General features: G+C 41.1%; 1 protein-coding gene across 5 annotated transcripts in view; it reads left to right on the top strand.

The window, feature by feature from the left end:
- The window catches only part of LOC149468382 (inositol polyphosphate-5-phosphatase A-like), a 74,823-nt gene extending 56,641 nt beyond the window's left edge, over positions 1 to 18,182 (top strand). For all 5 annotated transcript variants that reach the window (XM_089670272.1, XM_089670275.1, XM_089670274.1 and 2 more), the window contains exons 8-17: positions 1,743 to 1,795; positions 2,371 to 2,490; positions 8,906 to 8,984; positions 9,072 to 9,143; positions 13,197 to 13,271; positions 13,378 to 13,451; positions 13,567 to 13,678; positions 13,759 to 13,827; positions 13,918 to 13,974; positions 18,003 to 18,182. In XM_089670272.1, the coding sequence (XP_089526398.1) occupies positions 1,743 to 1,795; positions 2,371 to 2,490; positions 8,906 to 8,984; positions 9,072 to 9,143; positions 13,197 to 13,271; positions 13,378 to 13,451; positions 13,567 to 13,678; positions 13,759 to 13,827; positions 13,918 to 13,971 (708 nt within the window). In that variant the 3' untranslated portion in view covers positions 13,972 to 13,974; positions 18,003 to 18,182. The remainder of the gene's footprint in view (positions 1 to 1,742; positions 1,796 to 2,370; positions 2,491 to 8,905; positions 8,985 to 9,071; positions 9,144 to 13,196; positions 13,272 to 13,377; positions 13,452 to 13,566; positions 13,679 to 13,758; positions 13,828 to 13,917; positions 13,975 to 18,002) is intronic.
- Positions 18,183 to 24,803: the final 6,621 nt, after the last annotated feature.

Below are 24,803 nucleotides of genomic sequence, written 5' to 3'. Positions count from 1 at the left end.
GTATTGCACAGAAAACACCCTATTTTGCTTTTCTGTCAGTCCCCTGCAAGTGATATTGGCTTCTCACTGCTCCAGGTGTCTCCTTAGAAAGCCACATGCCGAGGAGACACCCGTGCGTGCATGTTCCTGAGCTAGGCTGTGTGCATCCATAGACACAGACTGTGCCAGTACAGCATGGCCATGCTTCCCCTTCACAGGAGTTTGACTGACAGCAGCAGGAGCCTATGTTGGAGCAGTGCTGGAGCCAATGACAGTGCTGGAGCAGTGACAGGAGTAAGGTAATTGTTTAGGGATAGGGGAGCTAGGAAAGAGAGTGGGGTGGTTTTTATCTTAATGCAGAGAATGCAGTTTTAGACTTTTAATTTGGTGTTAAAGTTTATTCATACCAAATGTGTTGCCACTTTTTATGTGCTGGACTGTCTGTGCCCAGGGCTGAGGGGCAGAATGATGACCTCCTCAGTGTGGTTATGCCCCTACACTTTACAGACCAAAATGCTATGCTTAACTGCAGGAGAGAAATTAGGGGTCATTGACCTGGCTGTGCCTTCTGGTGTTGTGTTATTGCATCACAGGACTGGCTGGGTAGAATTGCAAATGTTTTTTTTCAGGTAAAATAATTTATATACACTCACCAGCCACTTTATTAGGTACAGCTTGCTAGTGCCAAGAAAATATCCCCCACACCATTACACCTCCACCACCAGCCTAAACCATTCATACAAGGCAGGATGGATCCATGCTTTCATGTTGTTTATGCCAAATTCTGACCCTACTGTCTGAATGTCACAGCTGAAATCGAGACTCATCAGACCAGGCAACGTTTTTCCAACCTTCTATTGTCCAATTTTGGTGAACCTCTGCAAATTCTAGCCTCCATTTCCTGTTCTTGGTTAACAGGAGTGGCACCCGATGTGGTCTTCTGCTGCTGGAGCCCATCTGCTTCAAGGTTTGATGTGTTGTGTGTTCACAGATAGTATTCTACATACCCTCGTAACGAGTGGTTATTTGAGTTACTGTTGCTTTTCTATCATCTTGAACCAGTCTGCCCATTCTCCTCTGATCTCTGACATTAACAAGGCATTTTCATCCACACAACTGCCGCTCTCTGGATATTTTCTCTTTTTCTGACCATTCTTTCTAAACCCTAGAGATGGTTGTGCATGAAAATCCCCATAGATCAGCAGTTTTTTAAATACTGAGACCAGCCCATTTGGTACCAACAACCATGTCATGTTCAAAGTCACTTAAATTCCCTTTCTTCCCCATTCTGATGCTCAGTTTGAACTTCAGCAAGTTAGCTTCACCACTTCTACATGCATAAATGCATTGAGTTGCTGCCATGTGATTGGATGATTAGCAATTTGTGTTATCAAGCTATTGAACAGGTGTACCTAATACAGTAGCTGGTGAGTGTATATTGCAACTGTTAAGTCGTACTAAGCCTTAACAACCTTTTCCCTAAAGTCTGTCTAATACTATTGTTAGATCATGCAATAATTTAGTTTTATTTACTTGTACAAGATCAGAGCATCATGTAGCTTTCTCCTGGTTCTAAGCCACTAGCCATGAAATGACTTGGAAGAGATTGGCCACATGCAAGAACAGATTTATGCACATGCATCTGACAGGAGCATGTACACAATGAAGATAAAAATGATATAATAATGGGTTATGTTGTATGGCCATCTTAGTTACACACAGTGCTTAGAGGACTCCTATAATTTTTCTTATTTGTCCTGCAGTTTCCCTGGACTCGCAAGGGATTCATGAGGACACGTTGGTTAGTCCACAACCGGTATGTATGGCACAGTCCCCTGGTAATGGCTTTGTCACATGCTTTTCCAACACATGCAGCTAATAACAGCCAAGTGCTTCATATCACAAGGCAGTGTGATTCTGCTGTGTGCTGGCAATTGCTGTGATAAATGTGTTTGTATTTGACTCATATCTTTAGTAATGAGCAACCCTTGATCCCAGCACTTCCTTGAGGCTTGATCCACTACAGACATGTCACCCTGCTGCTGAATATGAGTCCATGCTTTTCTGTAGCCATACCATGCTGTCTTATATAAAGTCTGGGTGACAGTGGCGGGCTACTTGCTAGATTTTACTTGCCTCACACTAGGACCCAACACATTCATTATAACACATTTACTAAAAAGTTCTAATCTAATCCAATCTGGTCTTTTAAATTCTATGGTCTTCCCCAGCAGAATTGTGAAAGATGAATGTACTTACATTTGTTCTGCACTAGTCCCTGAAAAATATCTTCATTTCACATGTTGAGATGTTGACAATTGCTCCATTATTTTTAGAGTATACCCCTATCTATTCAGGGTAGCCACATAATTGTCTTTTCTTATGTTTTAGGATGTTTGATCTTGTGAACCTTCACCTGTTCCATGATGCTTCAAATCTTGTCTCATCTGACTGCTCTCCCTCTGTGTATAGCTCCAACCGTAGGAGGGCCTTGACCCATGTACTCACAAGGTAACACACAGTTTAAAAAATTAAAGGGTCTGAAAACAGAACTGGGCTTGTTTCTCACCGAGGATAATTAGATGATCATGTTCCAGCTATAAGCACACTGTGATCAAGCCTACAGATGAATGATGGCCCATGTCCATAGATCCTTCTCTCTAAGCTAGTAAGAAATCCCGTGGTTTCTGTATTTGAGATATTAAAGTGAAACTACACTGTATCTGAGCACCATAAACCAAAAGCGCTAATTAATTCATTTTTAATATTCAAAGCAATCTCTTCCATCCATTCATGTCTCCATGCTTTATTTTGCTGAGAAAACACCCTCTAGCACTTTTGGCCATGACCATCTTGAGTAAGGGCACATGATTCATGTAGCATTTACTTCCAGGAATACATCTGCCCCAGCTCAAGCATGCAGGAGGGTGTACTTAGCTGAGAAAACCCCTCCTGAAGACTCCAGGGATGTATGACATAATTTGCCTAGGCATGGAAACCAGCTAACTTAACTAATGTAACTTGCTTATGATTGTGGGGTTCCTAAATTAATGGATGTATGCCAGTGATGTCTCAGTAACTGGGAGAGCAGGACAGTATTTGATGTGGAGCTTTTGTCTCTGTAGACTTCCGACCTGATTGTGCAGGTGATCGCTGGCTGTGCGAATAGGCACAAATAGCTGCGGCCCCCAATAAGCCTGTCTTTACAGTGTAGGGGCTTGGCTGCTGCTGCTATCCACATACAACTGGCAATCTCAGTAGCAGGAATCAGTAGATTCCCACTGCTGGGATTCACATCTTGGCTATACACTCATGTGAATGTAGCCTAATGCCTAGTACACAAGATGAGAAAATCGGAAGAAATATACCGCTTTCAGAGCGATTGTCTCATAATCTGATCGTTAGTACACAGCTTTCTAGAGCCAATCACAACACTTCATATAAAATTATCAGAAGGGACAAAATCCGAAAATTTTTCTGGTACTATAACAGAAAACTTACAATTTTTTTTTCAATCAGTAAAGTATTCATCTGTAAAAAAAAAAAAAATCGAGTGACCAAGATCACGCATGCTCAGAAACGAAAGAATACATTACAATACAATACATTACATCATTGCGGGACATTGTATTCTGTCTTACGAGAATTTTTATAACTTTTGTAACCTATTCCTTTTTCATATGAGACTAGCATGCAGAAGAAATTAGATGATCATTCGTCTGATATTCTCATAGTGTGTACTAGGCATAATTGTCCCTGTTGTTACACAGTGTCCCTACAACCAAGACACCATCTAAAAAAGTAACACTCCCTCTGCTTAAACCCTTAGCACTGTGACACGTTCTTATTCTTATACTCACCTCATCCTTGTACTTAAAAGAACCATACCGTGGCGTTGCCCAAAGCTTCACAAATTTTGGACGATGTCCTTAGTACGATGAAAATGGTATTTAAAGTCGCTATCCCTTTAGATCCCAAACCATGCCTCCTCAGTATGACAGCTCCCAATTAAAAGATCATACTAATGTGACCATTGCTAGAGCGATATTCTGGGGCAGGAAACACATTTTGTAGTATTGGAAAGCTGAGCAGCCTGGGCTATGTGTTGCAGTTAGACATCGGAAGACGTCTGGTATGTTGAAACACGTTGGGCGGAGCCTCCCTTTTGACATCATTGCATAAGAATCGCCATTCCTACTGTTGTTTTTGCTGACTGATGGTATTTCATTACGCTTGTAAGTGCATTTTAGTTCATTTAATAAATAGCTTTTTAACCTACTGCACTATGAGAGGCACCTTTTAATTTTTGTTATGAGTTTAAGTTGACCCCATAAGATCGGGACAGTTTGAGGAGCCTCAGATGGTACACATGATCTGATATGAGTCTGGATGGAATTATTATATATATCAGGCGTTTATTGACCCCCTATAATTAAGGGGTCAAAGCATCTGGTAAGCCTCCAGTTTGTTTCACGTTGGTGGTTATATTGGAATGAAGATTTTCTACTATTCACCACAGAATATGGGGACTGCTCTATATACTTTATAAAGACTGTTCCATATATATTCACTCAATTGCACTTTATTTTTGGCAATGGTTCACTATTGATCACTTTCATTTTTGTCCTCTTATGGACACGTCAACTTTATATGATTTATGACATTTTTTTAAATTTATTTATATTTCACTTAGCGCAACACTAGATATTTTATTTGATTTGTGATTTAGAGGGGATATCCTCTTGGTGTGTTTGCTGATTTGTACACAATTAGGTTCAGGTATTTGCATGGTTTTCAATTAATTATAATGTTGCAGTTAGAGAAACTTAATTTTCAACATTGTGGATGTCCTGCAAAATGTAACAGGCTATGGACCTGTTGGTTAGACACACCTGGCCTATCTCCTATGGACCTGGTCATGAACAGACTCCTCTAGCTAACTCACTATTGAAACAGATTTTCTTTTATTTGCTGATACTTGAGGACCTTCTATTTAATGTTAGGGTTCCCAAATGTCACGATCCAGTAACTTCAGATTGTTGATTTATTGTACCCTGCAATCCAGGATTCGGAACTGGTATATGTTCTTGCTGGTATATACGCATCTCCTATTGTCACTTCTTTTTATGTGTTTGTGTTGAACATTCTCCACTGTAAATGTTTTCTCTGGATGACGTAATAAATGTTTTTTTTCTGATTAAAAAGAAATAAAAAACAGTCATACCAGCAATAATCTTGAGCTACAAACCTATTCATTGTAAATCATTTGTAGATCTCACAAAGCCTTAAGTTTTGCAGATTCCTGGGTTGTTCATGCCTGACTGATCCAAAATGGCTAAAGCTATACTAGCTCAGTGGTAGGAACTCTAGTCTTAACAGAAACATTTCTATAGTTTCTAATGTCAGCATATTGACTAATCTGTTCCTATTTTTAAAATGGTAAATGCTGGTTCTATGAAAAGGATCTGATCTACTAAACATGACACCCAGAATAATTTATCTGCCTCAATGCTGCTTGAGAACCAGTCACTGGAACAGAAAACTGTATCTATACTCACCCCCACCATTGCATCATCATGGCTGACACATGAAGCATTAAAAGAAAAAGGACTATTAATAATGAGAGCATTTTTTGTTTTTTGTTCACACCTGGTAAGTTTCTGATGTCACAGTTTTTGTTGCTCTTTATTGGTCTGATCCTGGTATTTTTGGGCACCCCGGGCAGCTCGGCTGCCAGCAGCCTGTCAAATGCTGTAACAGGCTGGATACAAGTAGACTTGTGTTTAGGGCTGTATGGATGCAGGGATGTGTGCCCTGAACACAGAGTTCAAACATCAAGATTTTATGCTACTGTGTCAAACCACCTTTGTGCATGTAGCCTTAAAGTGTTACTAAACTCACAACAGTAAAAGCAGTCTATATATGCAGTAAAGCATGCTTGTTATTCTCACTGTGGAACCTAAGGGGTTAATCCTCTGCATTGTTTAAAAATGCTGTTTGATCCTGACTTCTCTGATCCTCCCCTTCTTCCAGTCCCCCCCCCCCCTTATCTCCTGATAAGACATATCGTGTGGAGTCACTCTGCACATCATACTCAGTTTGGTATGTACAGTTGTGTTCAAAATAATAGCAGTCAGACATCACTAACCTGATCAATCACTTTTTTTGGTAGAAATGATATTTCTACATGGCAAATAATTTACTAGCAGGTGTAGTAGAGTAATAGAAATCCAACAGACCCAACAGTCATGACATGCATGCTGCTGATTCTGTGTAATTGAATCACTAATTGAAAGGGGCATGTTCAAAATAATAGCAGTGTGGAGTTCTATTAGTGAGGTCATTCATTCTTTGAAAAACAGGTGGCAATTATTGCCCTTATTTAAGGAAGGAAGGCAGCAAATGTTGTACATGCTGGTTACAGGGCATTTCTCTCTGAAATTCTGAGGAAAATGGGTCGTTCCAGACATTGTTCAGAAGAACAGCGTGCCTTGATTAAAAAGTTGATTGGAGAGGGGAAAACATATAAAGAAGTGCAGAAAATGATAGGCTGCTCAGCTAAAATGATCCCAAATGTTTTAAAATGGCAACCAAAACCTGAAAGACGTGGAAGAAAGCGAAAAACTACCATTCGAATGTATAGAAGAATAGCCACAATGGCAAGGACTCAGCCAACAATCAGCTCCAGGAAGACCAAAGAAGGTCTAAAGTTACCTGTGAGTACTGTTACAATTAGAAGACGCCTATGTGAAGCCAAGCTATCTGCAAGAAGCCCCCGCAAAGACCCACTGTTGAAAAAAAGACGTGCTGAAGAGGTTACAGTTTGTCAAAGAGCACATTGACTGGCCTAAAGAGAAATGGCGCAACATTTTGTGGACTGATGGAAGTAAGATTGTTCTTTTTGGGTCTAGTGGCCGGAGACAGTTTGTCAGACGACCCCCAAACACTGAATTCAAGCCACAGTACACTGTGAAGACAGTGAAGCATGGTTGTGCAAGTATCATGATATGGGGATGTTTCTCATACTATGGTGTTGGGCCTATTTATCGCATACCAGGGATCATGGATCAGTTTGAATACATCAGAATACTTGAAGAGGTCATGCTGCCTTATGCTGAAGAGGAAATGCCCTTGAAATGGGTGTTCCAACAAGACAACGACCCCAAACACACCAGTAAACGTGCAACATCTTGGTTCCAGACCAACAAGATTGACGTTATGGAGTGGCCAGCCCAATCCCCGGATCTTAATCCAATAGAAAACTTGTGGGGTGACATCAAAAATGCAGTTTCTGAGGCAAAACCAAGAAATAGAGAAGAACTGTGGAATGTAGTCCAATCATCCTGGGCTGGAATACCTGTTCACAGGTGCCAGAAGTTGGTTGACTCCATGCAACACAGATGTACAGCAGTTCTCAGAAACAGTGGCTATACAACTAAATATTCATTAAGTGATTCAAAGGAAAGCAAAATCTTCAAACATTTTTCAGTTTATATAGTGAATGTTTGAGTTTGTAAAGAAGAATACAAACACTGCTATTTTTTTGAACAGTCTAATATTCTCTTTTCTTCAATTTTATTAGAGGAACAACACAAATTTGATATATTTTCCTTCATGTTTTGATTTGGAATACAATGTGTAGTGTTCCCAATGCATTTGTGTGTATGGAAATAAAAGCTATTAGAAGGATTTTTAGCTTTATTCACTTTTTTCAACACACTGCTATTATTTTGAACACAACTGTATTGCTACAGAGATTGTTTTTTTTCTTGGGAGAATGCATGTGATCAGCACAAGGCCAATTGGCACTATCCAGACAGAGGTCGAGGCTCCTGCATCCTCCTAGAGCAGAATGAAAACTCCTCCTACAAACTGTAACTGGTGCTCTGCTGGACACTGATAGAAGTCACGAGACTGCTCTAACTGCTGATGAGAAAAGATATTTAGCAGTTTATATTTACAAAAATAATTGCATTTCCATGTTCTGTGTACTGTAGGAGACCAGATATAGTGAATGCAGGCTCCTGGGTTTAGTAACACTTTAAGGTGGTTGTAAAGGCTGAAGGTTTTTTACCTTCATGCATTCTATGCATGAAAGTAAAAAACATTCTGTGTACAGCAGTGCCCCCAGCCTCCTTGATACTTAACTGAAACTCTTCACGATCCAGCGATGTGAATGACAGCCTCGGCTGTCCTGGGTCTCTGCCTCCTCATTGGCTGAGAAAGCAAGAAGGAGCCATTGGCTCCCATTGCTGTCAATCACAGCCAATCAGGAGAGAGAGAGGGTGGGGCTAAGCCACGGCTCCATGTCTGAATGGACACATGGAGCAGCGGGTTCCCCCAAAGCAAGCTGCTTGCTGTGGGGGCACCTGACACAGGAGGAGCCAGGAGAGCCTGTGGGGGACCCAAGAAGAGGAGGAGTTAGGCTGCTCTGTGCAAAACCACTGCGCACAGTAGGTAAGTATAGACATGTTTGGTATTTAGAAAAAAAAATGAACCTTTAGAATTGCTTTAAGCCTGGTACACACAGGCCAAATATCGACCGGTATCACCAATACATTTGGCACATGTGTATAGCAGCCTGCCTAGGTTTTGTTGAACGGACATGCTGGAAAACAGCAGCCAATTGGCATCCCATCAGCGCTCGTATTCCAATGGCTAGGTTGAGCAAAAAAAAAAAAACTACCTGTGTCTACCAGACTTTAGAGCAATGGCAAGCTTATGAACACTCTGTTGTGTTTTTTCTTTTTTTACACAAATTTTGTTACTTTCTGTAAAAGACTTTGGGTTTATAAGGTCAATTTAATTAAAATGGTGCTTTTATTAATGTTTTATTGTAGAGGAAACCAGCAAAACATGTGTGATAACTTTTCTTCTACAAATATCCTCTGTTCATGGCTCCAATTTTATTTAATTTCTTCCTCAGGTTACAGGATGGCTGCAATGTACCATTTTTCCTATTTGGAGATTTTAATTTCCGTTTGGATTTAAAAAGTCTAATCCAGGTGTGTTTATCATATTGTATATTTTATTTCTGTATACTGTTCTGTGTGGGAAAATACACTGTCCACATCTTATGTTGGTTTTTGCAGGTTCAGGGCTGGTCCCCAAGTTTCACTGGAGAGAAGGGCAAACAGACTGTAGTGTATGAACAAGATGGGGAGGTGATTGCCACTGACTCTGATTGACTGACATTGATTTATGCAATTTCCATTTTACTAACAAATTCACTAATAACTTGTATCTGTACTTACTGGACTGTGTATACTAGCTAACATCTTTGTTGTACCCTGCTTCCTTTTCTTTCCCTGTTCCACTCTGTTCATAACTTATTTTCTCTATGAATTCGAGAGTTGAAGGGTAAGTGAATGAAAATAACCAAATCTACATTTTATATGGATATATGTTTGCTGTTTTACCTACAAAAGGTTTTGTATATCTGGCCAGCCAGTCTTCTCATGTCCAAACTCTTGTCAGCAATTGCCGATATACATTGTCAACACTCACTGTAGAGTGCACGAGTATATTGCACAAAAGATCAGTTCTATAGACAAATAACTCATGGTTGTTGCTCTAGTGTATCTGTGGCCGTATCTTAACCAGGGTTATTCCTCACCCTCTTTATTAAAGCCAGATGCATTACAGATGCATCAAAACAAAAGGTGCGGAGTAGAAGGGCCTGTTCCAGCCAACAACTGCAGAGTTGGACTCTTGCTCTCTGCGTGAAGGCAGTGGTCTCATTGTAGACCACATGCCCTTTATATTGCAGACCAAAAGCTCTCCAATCAGCAAAGCTCATGCTGCCTACTGATTGCAGAGTTCTGACTCAGCAGGGGGCATTATGGACCTAATGGAGCTAAACAATGAGCAGCCCTGCTGGCCCCACTTTATTCGACAACAGTTGATCAATCAATAGACTTTTGTCAATGGTACCTGCTAGAAAAAGTTCAAGCAAAAACAGAGGCTGCATCCAATCAGATACAGCTGCCATCAGTGGCTGTCGGAATACAATAGCCCAACAGGGAAATTCATCCATCCACACTGTTTAGCATGGGTGGAAGAATTTGTTAGATTTCTTTTGCCACAGGCTAAATGAAAAAAATCTAATAGTGTATGGCCAGCTTAAGTCTGTGGATTTTTTTTTAAAGAATACCAACTGTAAGACTTGTACATACTTTGTTTTTATGTATTATCCTGATCATTCAGTAATAGATTCTCTTATTCCTTACATCTCTGTCTTATGTTCCTTTACTTATAGCTTTTTATGATTACTCTTCAATAATAGTTTTACCTGCTTCTCCTTTATAGATTTCCTTACCTTCCACTTCTTGACCTTACATGTTATTTCTTCATTGATATCCTGACCAGCCTTCCTTCTACACCACTGGTACTATTCTCTACCCTTCTTTACAGATACAAATGTCTACCTTTTTACTGAGATATGTACTTGTCCCCATCCCAATACTAAGATCCATTATATATTTTGTAAGATGATTCAGACAATTTTCACATCCCAGAACATGCACAGTTATGGAATTGTTCCCATCTCTAAAGAGCAGGGGTCTCCAAACTTTATAAACAGAGGGTCAGTTTACTATCCTTCAGACTTTAGGGGGGCAGGTCTGTGGCCATTGGGAATTGAAATTGTCCTGGTGTCAATGGGACTAAAAAATGCATCTTTGACATTAGGAGGAGGAATAGTGCCCCATTGCTGGTGTCAGTGGGATAAATAGGGCCCCATTGTTGGTGTCAGTGGGATAAATAGGGCCCCATTGTTGGTGTCAATGGGCCCATGCTGATTTAAGTAGCAGGAATTATGCCCCATTGTTGGTGTCAGTGGGAGGAATAGTGTCTTGTATCAGTGGGAGGAAAAGTGCCTAAAGGGCTGGATAAAAGCAAGCAAAGGGCCACAGTTTGGAGACCACTGCTATAGAGAATGTTGTACTGCAGAGAGCTGTTACATTTCTGTAAGCAATAATGAGCTATACATTTGTGAGAGTTTCTTATTTCTAATAGCTGAATTATTACAGCTGAACACATCACAAATGATACTTGAATTTATTGCATTGTTTCCAAATATCAGGCTATGTATGGGAAAGCTTTAGGCTAAACACTTGGTAAACTGAAATACACAGAGGAAAGTCATATATCTGAGCTGTTTTACCTGCCAAATGATTTGTGTTCCTGTCCATTCAGTTCTGAGATTTAAACAGTTCTGCCACAGCTAGACATATGATGCAATGTTCTCAATTATGGACTCTACAAGAAATTCAGTAGTGTCCTCTCTCCACCCCCAGCTTGCTGACTGGGCAGTGAAAGAGCAACAGCAAGCTGAATAAGTTTTCCCTCTGTTCCCTCTCTGATCAGCATATTCTTGTCAGCTCATTTGCATGAAGCATATCTCATTGGATACCAGTTTTGCCCTGCCTGCGTTTTACAAAAATTATTTATTACTAGCGTGGTTGTAAACCCTTACATAATCACAGTGATGTGACTGGTTCAGTGTCCAGAATTTATACAGCTTGTCTGAGATTTCAGAAAATGGGGAGCTGAATTTACACACTCCAGAGCTCAGTTAGCAAAGCTCTGAGAGCTGAATGGATGGAATGAAGGGGCACACTACTCTTCACATATTACACTGGAAAAGAGCTGAGGCTGTCAATTACAAGCAGTGTGCTGGAGCTCCCCCTTTCTCTTGGTATCAGGAAGACTTGTCAGAAGTGACTCATGCAGAGGAACAGAACAGCAGACAGAAATGACACTTAGTGCTTCTTAACTAGACAAGTACACACATGTCTGTTTACAACCACTTGAATGAATACAGAGCTGCATTAATTTCTTATAATAACATGGATTATACACTGGGCGTTTAAGTCAAACCAGAACTTACATAATAATATAACAAATTTCAAGGAGTGGAAACTGCATTTATTTTTCTACATACGTATGCGTTTATTATTATTCAGTGATGGAAGGTACGGCCATCTTTGAAACGTTTACAGCATTCAAATGTCTTACTGCAGCTGAGTGTCTCATCACCGTACTGTGCTTGAAGTCTTGTAGATATCCGCGGGTTTTCAGCCTTCGTTCACAATAAATGTCATCATCACACGCTGTTCCATGCATGCACTAACACTGTTGTCTGCCATCTTGATTAATAGTCTCTGGACTGGCCCGCAACATGTGTGCAGCCTATCAGTAATATGACACACTTGCCACTTACTACAGTGTGTAGTACCACCATGCTAGCATTCCTTTTTATACCTGTAAAGTTAAATGTTCTGGTTTGACTTGAACACCCCTTCCAAATTAGAACCACGGTCAGATAAAACACAGGCTGTGCCAAAATCCCTTACTGTGCATTTGTCTTTTATGTCTGCCTGGAGTTTGGCTTTGGTGCTGTTGATTGTTACGTCAATTTTTCCATCAATCACTTTCTCTCATTTTTATTATCATTGTTATTATTATTAATAAGTGTCATCAGGTCACTTCTGGCTTCTGCACCTACAGTGCAGTCTTCTTTGGCATGTAAACTCATTTTACATGCAGGCACGGTCCCTGTGTGCCAGAATGACTGACTCCTGTGCACGCTCAAGTTATGTCATCCTGCTTTGACTAATGAGGATGCCTGAAGACCAGCACGCAGGAGGAGCCAGGAATAAGATGTCAGCACTGGTGAGAGTGAGAGACCCCCTCATGGACTTTGGACTGTTAGAGAGGAGGTAAGTATAGTGAGTTTAGTTCCATTTTAAGTTTTTACAACAGCATGTTCATAATTTCTGTTACTGTATCCATACACCTTATTGCTGCTCATCCTCTTCCTCTTTTCTCTTAAACTTTTCTGTGCATATGTACCTTTTTTGAGTTGGTTCTTTTCATAATATGTCCAAAATATGACAGCTTCACGCTTGCCATCTTGTGAAAGGTCCGCGTGATTTGTTCATTTGCTTGTGTTCCTTGGTATCCATGGTATACTTCACCAGCACCAAAGTTCAAAGGCACCAGTACTTTTTCTGACTTGCTTCTTCATTGTCCAGCTTTCACACTTACTTAAGGAGTGACAACAAACACTGTACCATGGACAGTTCTGACATTAGTACTTATTGACACATGGACTCTTCACTAAGTGATCACTAAGTACTTGAGTCTTCACTGACTTTCCATTTCCCTCTCCCATTATTGTCCTGTCTTGTCAATATCTCTTCTTCTTCCATCAGGTTCAGCTTCTCATGAAGTGTAAAAGGTTTGAATATCAGAATGTGAAGATATTTCAGGATGATGGTGAACATATGGTAAGGCTTGTGTTACCAAAGCAGAATGTGGAGAACTGCATTCAGTAACATGTACTATATAAGTTTTATATAGATTTGCATTTTACCCAGTCGACTTTGTCCCTAGCTGCTGCGCTTTGACCATGAGCCAGTCCCATTTCTGAATGAGTTGACTGAGGTCCAGATCTCCTTCCCGCCCACGTAAGATATCTTTCTCTGCAATTGCCAGATGTCTTTTATAATGTGAAATAATACACAATGAATGTTTGTGTTATTGGTTGTTGGAACACTGATCTTGTGCTGTATTTATTGCCAGTTACCCGTTCAGTGAAAATTTTACAGAACCTGCAGAGTTCATGGGCACACGATGTCCAGCATGGTGTGACCGTGTCTTGATGTCTCACCCTGCCCGGGCTCTACTTCAAAATGTTAGTGATCTGTCTACTTTCTTCTCTGTTCTCCTCAGAACTCTTCCCCCTGCTCCTACTCACTCTCCTCTTCTCTGCAGGTTAAGGAGGGGGAAAACTGTGTTAAGTATCAGCGGATTGGAGGAGACGTCTGTATGGGCGACCACAAGGTAAGAGCAAGAAAATCAAAATATAAATGGCATGTCTTGGCATGTATAGTGCTTCAAACACACTAATGGGCTCTTCCTCCATCTCTCTAGCCTGTTTATCTCTACTTTCCAATGGAGTCACCATTAGAACAGCCTGAAAACTGACAGGTAATACTTAACACTTCTCACAGCAGACCTACCATACCAATGTTCTTAGGAAAAAATGATCTCAGGTTTGTGCTGCAGCCAACAGATCTTCCTTTTATTCCTCCAAAGTGCAAGGAAAGGGATAATGTGATTGGTTGCTATGAGCAACACAAACGGACTAATTCACTTCTTTTCTGTTCATAATTTAGGCCCAGTATTCTCTACTGCATATATAAGTTTCTGCTTAAAGTATATCCAAACCCAAAAACATAACATTTTATTTATAGCAGCCTACCAGTCCAGAAATGGTGGTGGCTACTTTAGTTCTCTTTTTTGAGGCTTGTTTTCCTTTATTTTCACCTGTTGATCCTGCCAGTAAAACTGGTATTTTTCAACTTTAACCACTTTCCGTCTGGCCCATGTACATAAACGGCCGAACAGGAGCAGTGCAGGAGCCGGTTGCCGTTTATAAACAGCACCCGCATTTACAGCCTGTGCGCACTCCCTGGGAGCGCGCAGCACTGCAATCCGGTGCCCGTTGCGTCCAGAGGACACAGCGGAACACAGATCACTGTACAGGACCTCTCTGTGATGTCCCGATTCATGTGATCAATGATTGGCCAAGAATGCAGCCAGAGAGAAGGAGAAATGATTTCTTTTACAGCCTTTACAGGTGTAAAAGCAATCAATGTAAAAAAAAAAAAAAAATAAAATCTTCATCACCCCCCACAAGTAGTACAGTGTCACTATGGTGACACTGTACTGCTAGGGTGACAGTATGTTGAAAAAAAAACTCATAATAATATATAAAAAAAATAAAAATGAAAACATTTTTTTTTTTAATTATAATTTTTGGTTATAAACTAATTTGGGTTTTTTTTTTACTAAAAAGATAACTGAATAAATGTTGGCCAAGATTTAGGAAGAAAGATTAGTTATTTGCAAAAGTTTATAAGAAAAACACTTTTTTTCAAAATTTGTGGACTTTTTCATGTATGTAGCGAAAAAAAAAATTTTTAATCCCAGTGGTAAATAAATACCATCAAAATAAAGTTTTATCTGTCTCAAAAAAATGCAAAAAGATTCATATGGGTACACTGTTGCATGAACGCGCAATTGTCATTCAAAATGTGATAGCACTAAAAGCTGAAATTTTGCCTGGACAGGAAGGGGGTGAAAGTGTCCAGACTTGAAGTGGTTATCAGACCAACTCCTGCATTCAGGAGTTTTGGTGCACTTTCAGAAAGTGCACCAAACCTGCAGGATATAATAGAAGTCTATGACTAAGCGCAGCAAATCCATAGGAAAGCTGCAGGTACACTGCACTGCACCCTCAGTGTGGGTAAACCGCAGTGCATCAGTGTGAAAGCAGCCCTATACTATTATGCCCAGTGTATTGCTTCACACTGACCCGCTAGCACTACTCTGAGGACTGCTGCTATCCAGGATAAGAGGTGGAGTACAGTTGATACCTCTCTGCATGGGACAGGAACCAGCACTACAGAGGAGGCATCGGTTTTTGCAGCTCTTGCTCCCTACTACAGCTCCAACTTTACAAGTAGTCCCTCTGCATTGCATTCTGATCCTCTGGGATGACGGGTCAGCAAGCCCAGACTGTGATCTACCAGTCACCTGGCAATAATCTGCTCATAGATCACAATCTACAGGTTGGTGAAACCCCCCCCCCCCCCCCATGTAGCAGGATGAATGACTCCCATGAGCATGCGCATCCAGAGGAAGTCTAAGGAGAAGAAGTTGGTGGCTGGCGAGGGATGCAATGATTGCATTGCTGGACTGGAGGTAAGTTTATGAGCTCTGAGCTATAAAGAATTCAGAGTGCTACTACTGTGCACATGGGCACGTTTCTCCACAAATGGTGAACTTGTCTGGTGGCCCACAGATTGTGGTCATAAGTATACAGAATCCTGCACACCCTTCACACCCTTCTGCAGAAGACACTTCCTATGAAGCCTCATGAGACACTTCTTAACTGGAAACCCACTGGGATTTCCAAATACCAATTTATGCTCATGACCCATGTCCTAACTGCTGCAAAGGTAGCAATAGCAAAAGCTTGGTTACCAGAAAACGTATTTGTGTCTGAGGCTAAATCTTAGATGCAGTGGATATTGCTCAACAAGAAACTAATGGCTGAACTTCAGGGTTCCGTGCCTAAATTCCATTGAGTCCGGGAACCGTGGGTCACTTACTTTCTGCCAAGAGACTTTGATCATTGTTTTCTTGAACTATAAAGTTTGCTAATGCTAAACTGCATCATAAATGTGGGTTCTGAATCCTCTCTGACCACTTTTCTTTCTTTTATTTCAACCTCCACATCCTGATATCCCTCTCCTCCTCCTGAACCTCACCCTCTTCCCTTTCCTCCACACTTTACCTATAACCATTCTCTTTTTTTTTACCTTGCAAATAAGTCTACCCATGATTTTAAAGACAGAATTTTATCTATTTATTTAAACACTCACTATGAATCTACTGCCCCCCTAACCTGGCTGCCCCACAAGTGCCTTTACAGTTCTCTACTTAAAGCATATCCAGCATAAGGGTGAAGTTGCACCCAGGCCATTTTGTCAACAGGAGACATATTTTATCAAAGTAACTTAGACGTATTGATCTCTGTCTGTATTACCCATTGCAACTAATCAGATCTTACTTCTCAGAATCCCAGTGCAGTATTTCTGAGAACCAGTGTGTGACAGACCAAACCAGGAGCAGGGCTTTTGGAGGGGACTAGGGGCTAGCCTTCTACCCACTGATTATGGCCCATGGTGACAGCAGATCATTCTCCAATGATGGACAACAACGTATTGAACACTAAGAGCGAGGCTTGTATTATTTCTCTAAGTAAAGACAATAAAGCTTCCTTTCTGGAGTGGATGGGAAGGTGTAATATTAATCTCATAGAGGTCAATGGTCAGAGGAAATATGGGGCCCTCCTGCAGACTGTTCAGACTGTTGTAATATTGTATGAGTTTTGTCTTATGATGGACAGATTATACAAATGAAAACAAACACCTGAAAGTCAGCATGTGCAATGTACTTTGTGTATTCAGGGTTGGATGTGCCGGGCCGTCTGGGGTGGGCTCCCTGGCTTGTTTAGGTGCTTGGCTGTTGATTAGCTTACTGTTAATTAGATCACTGTTAGCTGTACTGTTTACCGTTTGCACTGTTTAGGATGATGTGATCAAGCTCTTACCTAATCAGGGTGGAATGTTTATCCCAATGTGCAATATTTGTTTTTATTGTTCATGTGAGGACTGCCCCTGTTTATGAAGTGTATAAAAACCTGTATTTCTGTTAAATAAAGAGTTCCAGTGTTGCCTAGTCTTGGATGTGATGTCCAGCTATAATACCTTGGTCCTGTGTCCCAGCGGCGATGAAGCAGTTCTCTGACAGAATCACCCAGGCGGGGTGACAGGCAGTCAGTCACACAGGGGTTTATTTACTAAAGCTAGAGAGTCCAAAATCAGACTCCCTTCTGCATAGAAACCAATCAGCTTCCAGGTTTCATTGCCAAAGCTTCATTGAACAAGCTGAGGTTAGAAGCTGATTGGTTTCTATGCAGAAGGGAGTCTGATTTTGGACTCTCCAGCTTTAGTAAATAAACCCCACAGTGTCAAAGCCAGTCCCCTACATGTGAACATGTTCTGTTCCAAGAGTATGTTCATAAGTCCAATTTGTTTGTAAGTCCAACAAAGTTAGCCTAGCTACCCACCTAACACAGTTGGCCCAATAAAATACTGTAGTAGGTTTAAGACACATTTCACACAAATAATACATGGAAAAAAAGGTTAAAATAAAGATACAGTACTGTATACAGTAAAGTACACAGAAGCACCACCACTTGTAGAGGATGCACACATGAGGATGTACACCAGAAATGTGAACAAACTCACACGATTGGACATGCAAACGCATGTTCGTACCTTTGCAAGTTCACAACGTAATAGTTCGTATGTAGAACTATCAGTTTTGGGGGGACAGCAAAACCACTAACAAGAAAATGACCACCCTTTATTTTCTCTTTACAGGCAGACAACTGGATCACACTACAGATAAATGACACCACTGTTCGCTGCATCAGATAACTTTTAATATATGTTGCCCTCAGAGGTAACTCTGTTTAGGGATGTCTTTTACAATCATTGATATTTATAATATTGTTTTGTTTTATTTAAAATACAATTTGTATAAAGTGTTCATATTGTAAACTTTTCTCTTCATGGGTTTTATTTCTGGTGGAACTCCTGGCGGATAGCTAAATTCACAGACATACACATATAATGGGGCCGTTTTACCTGCCAAATGTCAATCCAGTTCTGAGATGTTCAAAGCTCTGCCATACAGTGCAGCCCTGTCTGGCCAGGGAGGAGACTGGGTTTTTATCTGCTGAAGTTCATTAACACCTGCAGGTATTGTTCGTCCCAGGGTTGTAACTGAACAGTCAAAGGAGAAGCAGCAGACTCATGATCTCATCGGTCTGTCACTTGGCTCTCTTTTCCTATCAGCATGCTTCATTGCACTGCTTCACCTCTCCTAGTCTGAGCCCTGCTGCACAGGAACCGCAAAAAACTGATACCAAGTCAATTTCAAATACATTGCCTGTATAAACAATACATGAAATGATGTACAGTAAATGATTATAGAGCTGTGCTAAATAGTGCCTTTTACTTCTCCCTGAAATTCAGCTTTTACATTCTATACTGTACATACGTTATATATGTACAAGGTAACACAAGGGTTTTCACACACCATAATGTAAACACTCCAGGAGTGAATTGTCCAGGTTTGTGCTGCAGTGGCCAGCAGTGGGACAAGGATCAGGTTTGGTGACAGCTTTTATAACTGGTGACAGATGGGCTGCTCAGGATGACCAAATGCTTCTTAATCTGCTGCTGTCAAAGCTGTTGTTTGCTTCTTTCCTTGGAGCACCGATAAGGAGAACATAAGAACATGTCCTGCATATGTCAACACCAGCAGTATATGCGTCAAAATCTCAAACACAAGCTTAGTGTACTTTATAGACACCTCACAAAACCCCACTGAGAAGTTCTCATCTACAGTGTTACAGAATATGAAACTAGATCGCTGGTGGGCAGCCAAATACAAGTTGGGACTCCATTCTGCCCCTCTTTTCTCTTAATGTCCTAACATTTCCTTGTTTCTGCTCCCTGTATTATTAAAGGAAATAGGGCAGAGTGCTGTCACACCCTTTGACTAAATGATCCTTTATGGACAAATCGGAAAATGGTAGTTGCCTGCCTGCCATACTGATCCTCTTCCTTCAGAACTTTCCATTACTGTGTTACCTATAACAAGTACTATACAAACATCTTATATAGGGGTGGATTTACTAAAACTGGAGAGTGCAAAATCTGGTACAGCTGTGCAGGGAAACCAATGATATTGTCTTTAGAGTTTAGTCTGTTAGCTTGGAGAAGGGAGGAGCAGGGGAATGCCTTGCCATCCTAACCGCAGGGTGGAGAACAGCAAGAGAAGTACAGAGGGTGGATTTATGGAGGAGAATGAACAATCAGAATAGTTTTTTTGTTAACATATGAACTTTAGTGAGGACTGGACAATCTGCATATGAAATGGTAACATTGACTAGGAGAAAAATGTTTATATCTTACTGGGAAAGTGTGCCTATTCATGGAAAGAGATGAAATGCCACAGACCTAACAAAAAAAATCTTTTTTGATGTACAATTCAGCATACAGAGTTTAGCTGTCTATGGAATGTAACATGTATTTCTCTCTAGTTCTCTGGTCTCCTCCTCCCATGCCCACCTCCAAGACTTCTCCAGGGCATCACCCATCCTCTGGAACTCCCTACCCCAATGCATCAGATTATCACCTACTCTCCTCTCCTTTAGGCGCACCCTGAAAACCCACCTCTTCAGGGAAGTCTACCCCGCCCTCTGCTAATTGCCGATCTCCTCCACTCTTCCTACCACTCCATCCCCCACAGCTTTTCCTCCCATACCACTATCCCCTCCCTCCTAGATTGTAAGCTCCAAGGAGCAGGGCCCTCGATCCCCTCGTATATCGCATTGTATTGTTATTGCACTGTCTCATGTATTGCCTCCCATTGTAATGTACAGCGCTGAGCGAACTGTTGGCGCTATATAAATACTGTATTATAATAATAATAATAATAATGTATTTATCTTCTGGTTCTGCAACCATGACCGTCATGGTGGGTGACATCAGCACCAGTGTCAGAACTATACAGGTAGTGTCGGGCAGATCAGTTCCAGTTTACTCTGGCTTTATAGATTTTCGCCTTCTGAGTGCAGCTCCCCCCAGCCCCTCCCTTATATTTACATGAGCCTGATCTCAATCCAGAAATCTGCACGAGAAGAGTGTCTCTCTTCCTCCTCATGGGCTCAAAGATAGCAGCAGGAGCCATTGTCATCCACTGCTGTCAGTCACAGCTAGTGAGGAGGGGACAGGGCTGAGCCGCGCTTTCTATGTCTATGGACACACAGACCCAGCTTGGGAGTGAGCCCGTACGAATGCCCCATAGCAAGTGGTTTGCTATGGTGGGCACTTGGGGGGGTGGAGGGTATAGGAGAGCTGTAAGGGCACCCAAGAAGAGGAGGATCGGGGGTTGCTCTGTGCAAAACCAATGCACAGAGGAGGTTAATATGACATATTTGTTATTAAAAAAATGATGGGTTTGCAATCACTTTAAATATGGCTGACAAATGAGGGATAGGTTGTCTGTTAAAAAGTATGTCAAGCCAAAAATTCTGCTCAGGTTTTTTTCTACCATCCTTGGTTCCATTAGAGAGATTTTTTTCTCATTTCCTGTCCTGCTGACAGCAGTTTCACCACACATGAAGTAAGGTAAAATTTGCAACAGGGACACAGACAGAAATAAAAATCTGACAAGGGTTCTTGCATTTTCCTACTCAACTAAAGAAGAACATTTTTATTTCTGTCTTTGTTGCTCTTGAAAAGTTTCCCTTATTTCCTTTCTAATAAAACCTAGTCAGCAGTACAATAAGGAAGGGTAAATCTCCCTAACAAAGCCATGGACAGTAGTAAAAACCTGGCAAAAATTCTGACCTTTCCCCACTCCATCCAAAACAAAGAAAAAATATTGGCTGCAACTACAATTTAGGGCGCTTTCATACTGATTAATTGTTTATGCAGTTTTGGGGTAAAAAAAGAGGAAGAAAAATGTATCGCTTTAATTCTATGGCACTGTTCACAACAGTGTGCTGTGGGTGCAGTCTGTTTTTAAAAGTACTGCATACTGCTTTTCAAAAGCGCAACAAAAATGCAGCTTTCATTCATCTCTATAGAAAGCACACTTGCCATGCAGTTTTGGTGTGTTTTTGGATCACATGTCCAAGTTTTACCGGTGCATGATCGGAGTCAGGAGTCCAGAAAACGTAGCAAAAAGGCATATGAAATTTTACCCTGTTTGTTCAACGCAGCAGTGTGAAAGGGCCCTTAAGGACAGGTAATAGCAGCTGCTGTCCTTTCTGATGAGGAAGTACAGAAGATTATTTGATGTATTTATTTCACCATGTGTGCAAACCTTTCATTACCAGCTTCTAATTGCAGTTTATGATATATGGACCAAGCCTGCAGTGTGTTAGTTTGTCGTTTTTCTTTTTTAAAACTGCTTCTCAAATCTTTAGTCCTTTGCACAAGGACTTCATATACATTAGAGAGCTTGCCAATCATCAAGAAAATTCATATTATCATGTATCAAACTGAAAAAACAGCCAACTGGTTTCACAGGTGGTAGAGGCTTTTTCTAGGCTGCATAAGATGGGATAAAGTAGCTAAACATAAAGTTATTGTAAACCTTCACTTTGTAAAACAACCCATTCAGTTTAAATTAGAAATGGAAGGCACAACATGTGTGTATAGATACATAAAAAAACCATCATAAATACCTTTTCCCCTTTTTTTAAAAGTGATCACATACCCTCTGTCCTCATCTGCATAGAGAGCTGGGGAGGAGAAACACCAATTACACTGGTCTTCCTGGTGAAAGGCTGTGAGGGGGGCGCGGGAAAGGGGGTCAGGACAAGTCTGATCATTGGAGGAGAGCACACTGAGTTCTTAGAATAGATAGAGAACTGACCACCGTGTGTTCTCCTGCCTTGTGTGGTTAGTTTGTAATAGGAAAGCAGAGGGGCTGAAACACCAGGGATTTCACACAAAGGAAGCAATACAAAAGAGAACAGGATACTTTTTCATACAAGTACATGGTACAGCAGGCACATATCAGGAATATGAAATGTTGGGTTTACATATTAACAAATTACTACAAATGAAATATAAATAAAAACACAGTCACCAATACAGATTTAAAGTGATATTAAAGGCAGCTTACTATGGGGGCACCCAAGCTCGCTACTGAGCCGTTGCTCTGTGCATCCATTCACATATAGAGCAGTGACTTAGCTCCGCCCCCACTCTCTCCTCATTGGCTCACTGGCTGTGATTGACAGCACAGAAGCCAATGGCTCATGCTGCTGTCTCAGCAAATGAGGATGGAAAGTCCCCGGAGAGCTGAGCCTCCCATGCACATTGCTGGATTACGATGGGTCTCAGGTAAGTATTAGGGGGGCTGGGGGACCTGCTGCACACAGAAGGTTTTTATTAGAATGCATAAAGGTAAAAAACCTTGAGCTCTTACAACCAATTTAATGGCTTAACCCCTAAAATGAAAGAAGTCCTCTTTTTAACTTGTACCTACAGGCAAGCCTATAATACGGCTTAGATGTAGGTACACTGAATATTCCTTAACCTTGCTCTACATTATTTGTTATTTGTACTTGTAATAATGTCCAAATAAACATTAGTTTCCTTGATACTAACCCTGACTCCATTACTGATCACTGTGATAGCCAGTCACATGATATCACAGTGATCAAGAACTGGTCCTCTCTGCTCCTGATTGTTAATACAAGATTTTGAGCTGTCAGTGACGTATATGTGCACATGCTCAGTGGCAAGGGGTTAAACACTCAATGTGTTTAGTAAAGAGGTAACCCAATACATAAATAAAATACAAACCGTCTAAATCAAAATGTAAAAATAATCAAATATCTTTACCCTAAAAGCTCACGCTAATTATTCAAAGAATTACAAGTTATAAAGTATAGCCAGATGACCATTTCCAGCAACAAACACAACATAAGTCAAAAAGTGTGAAAGGTGGGAGTGGCTGTTCTCTGCTGCACTAATTATGAATGATCCAAAGGAGGATTGGAGGATTAACCTCTTGCAGCTAATATGATTCATATGTGAAGTGGCAAAGAGAGTAGGTTTTAACATTCACATGCCGTATACTGTACATGAATCCACGGGCGGTGGAGGTTTCCACACTCCCAGCACAGGCAGCTCTCAGTCTCTAGAAATGACCGGGAGCTGGCAGGATTGGCTCTCAATCATGTGACCACTGTGACAGCCATTCACAGTGGTCACCTGATCAGGTAGCTCTTTCCACTTTGGATATACAGTTGCAAGAAAAAGTATGTGAACCCCTTGGGATTACGTGGAGTTTTGCATGAATTGGGCATAAAATGTGCTCTGAACGTCATCTAAGTCACAACAATAGAACAACACAGTCTGCTGAACATAATACTACACAAACATTAGATGTTGCCATGGTTTAATTGCACATAACATGTTAACATTCACAGTGCAGGGAGGAAAAAGTATGTAAACCTTTGGACTTAATAACTGGTTGACCCTCCTTTGGCAGCAATAACCTCAACCAAACGTTTCCTGTAGTTGCAGATCAGACCTGCACAATGATCTGGAGTAATTTTGGACCACTCCTCTTCACAAAACTGTTTCAGTGTAGCAATATTCTTGGGATGTCTGGTGTGAATCACTCTCTTAACCATTAGCCGCCCGGCCAATGGCCGTTTGGCGGCTTCAATTGTGTCCCTGCATTCCGGGTGCACGCCATTTGGCGTGCTCCCGCACATGCGCCGTTTGCGCTAATGCAGAGCGGCGCAGCAGTGCAATCTGTCAGCGGCCGTGCACCTCGGACACGGCCGATGACAGATCCGAGTACCGGCTCCCGTTGCTGGTACCATGTGACCTGCTGTGACCAATCACAGCAGGTCACATGACAGTTGTATACAATGGATGGCTTCATTCATGATGCCATCCATTGTATACTAGTGCCTAGCTGTGAATGGTCACAGCTAATCACATGCACATGTCATGTGATTAGCTGTGACCAAATCACAGCTAAGCACAAAAAAAAAAAGAAAAAAAAAAAAAAGCTGAATGAATCGATTTCATTCAGGTAAATGCTTGCTTATAGCAAAGTAATTCTTTGCTATAAGCAAATTGTGTAAAAAAAAAAATAAAAAAAAATACTGATCACTTCCCCAAAGTAGTGCAATGTTACTATTAGAGATGAGCGAAGAAATGAAAAATTCGATTCGGCTGATTCGGCGAATTCCAGTGTGAAATTCGATTCGATGCGAATTTCTCCGCTACGAAGATGACTTATTTAAAGGGTTTCTAGGCTTCAGAGAGCCTTTAAATTAGTGCAGAACACTGTACCTTTAATTTAAATGCCCTTGGAGATGAGGAAGGAGAAGGAGAAGGAGAAGGATGAGAAGAAGGAGAAGGAGAAGGATGAGAAGAAGGAGAAGGAGAAGGATGAGAAGAAGGAGAAGGATGAGAAGAAGGAGAAGGATGAGAAGAAGGAGAAGGAGAAGGATGAGAAGAAGGAGAAGGAGAAGGATGAGAAGAAGGAGAAGGAGAAGGATGAGAAGAAGGAGAAGGATGAGAAGAAGGAGAAGGATGAGAAGGAGAAGGATGAGAAGGAGAAGGATGAGA

The sequence above is a fragment of the Staurois parvus genome, unplaced genomic scaffold, assembly GCF_062004578.1.
Source record: "Staurois parvus isolate SC_StPar_1 unplaced genomic scaffold, SC_StPar_1.0 ptg000088l, whole genome shotgun sequence".
NCBI classification, from domain to species: Eukaryota; Metazoa; Chordata; class Amphibia; order Anura; family Ranidae; genus Staurois; species Staurois parvus.
Note: the sequence above shows the minus strand (reverse complement) of the source record. Positions and strands in the feature narration are given on the sequence as shown.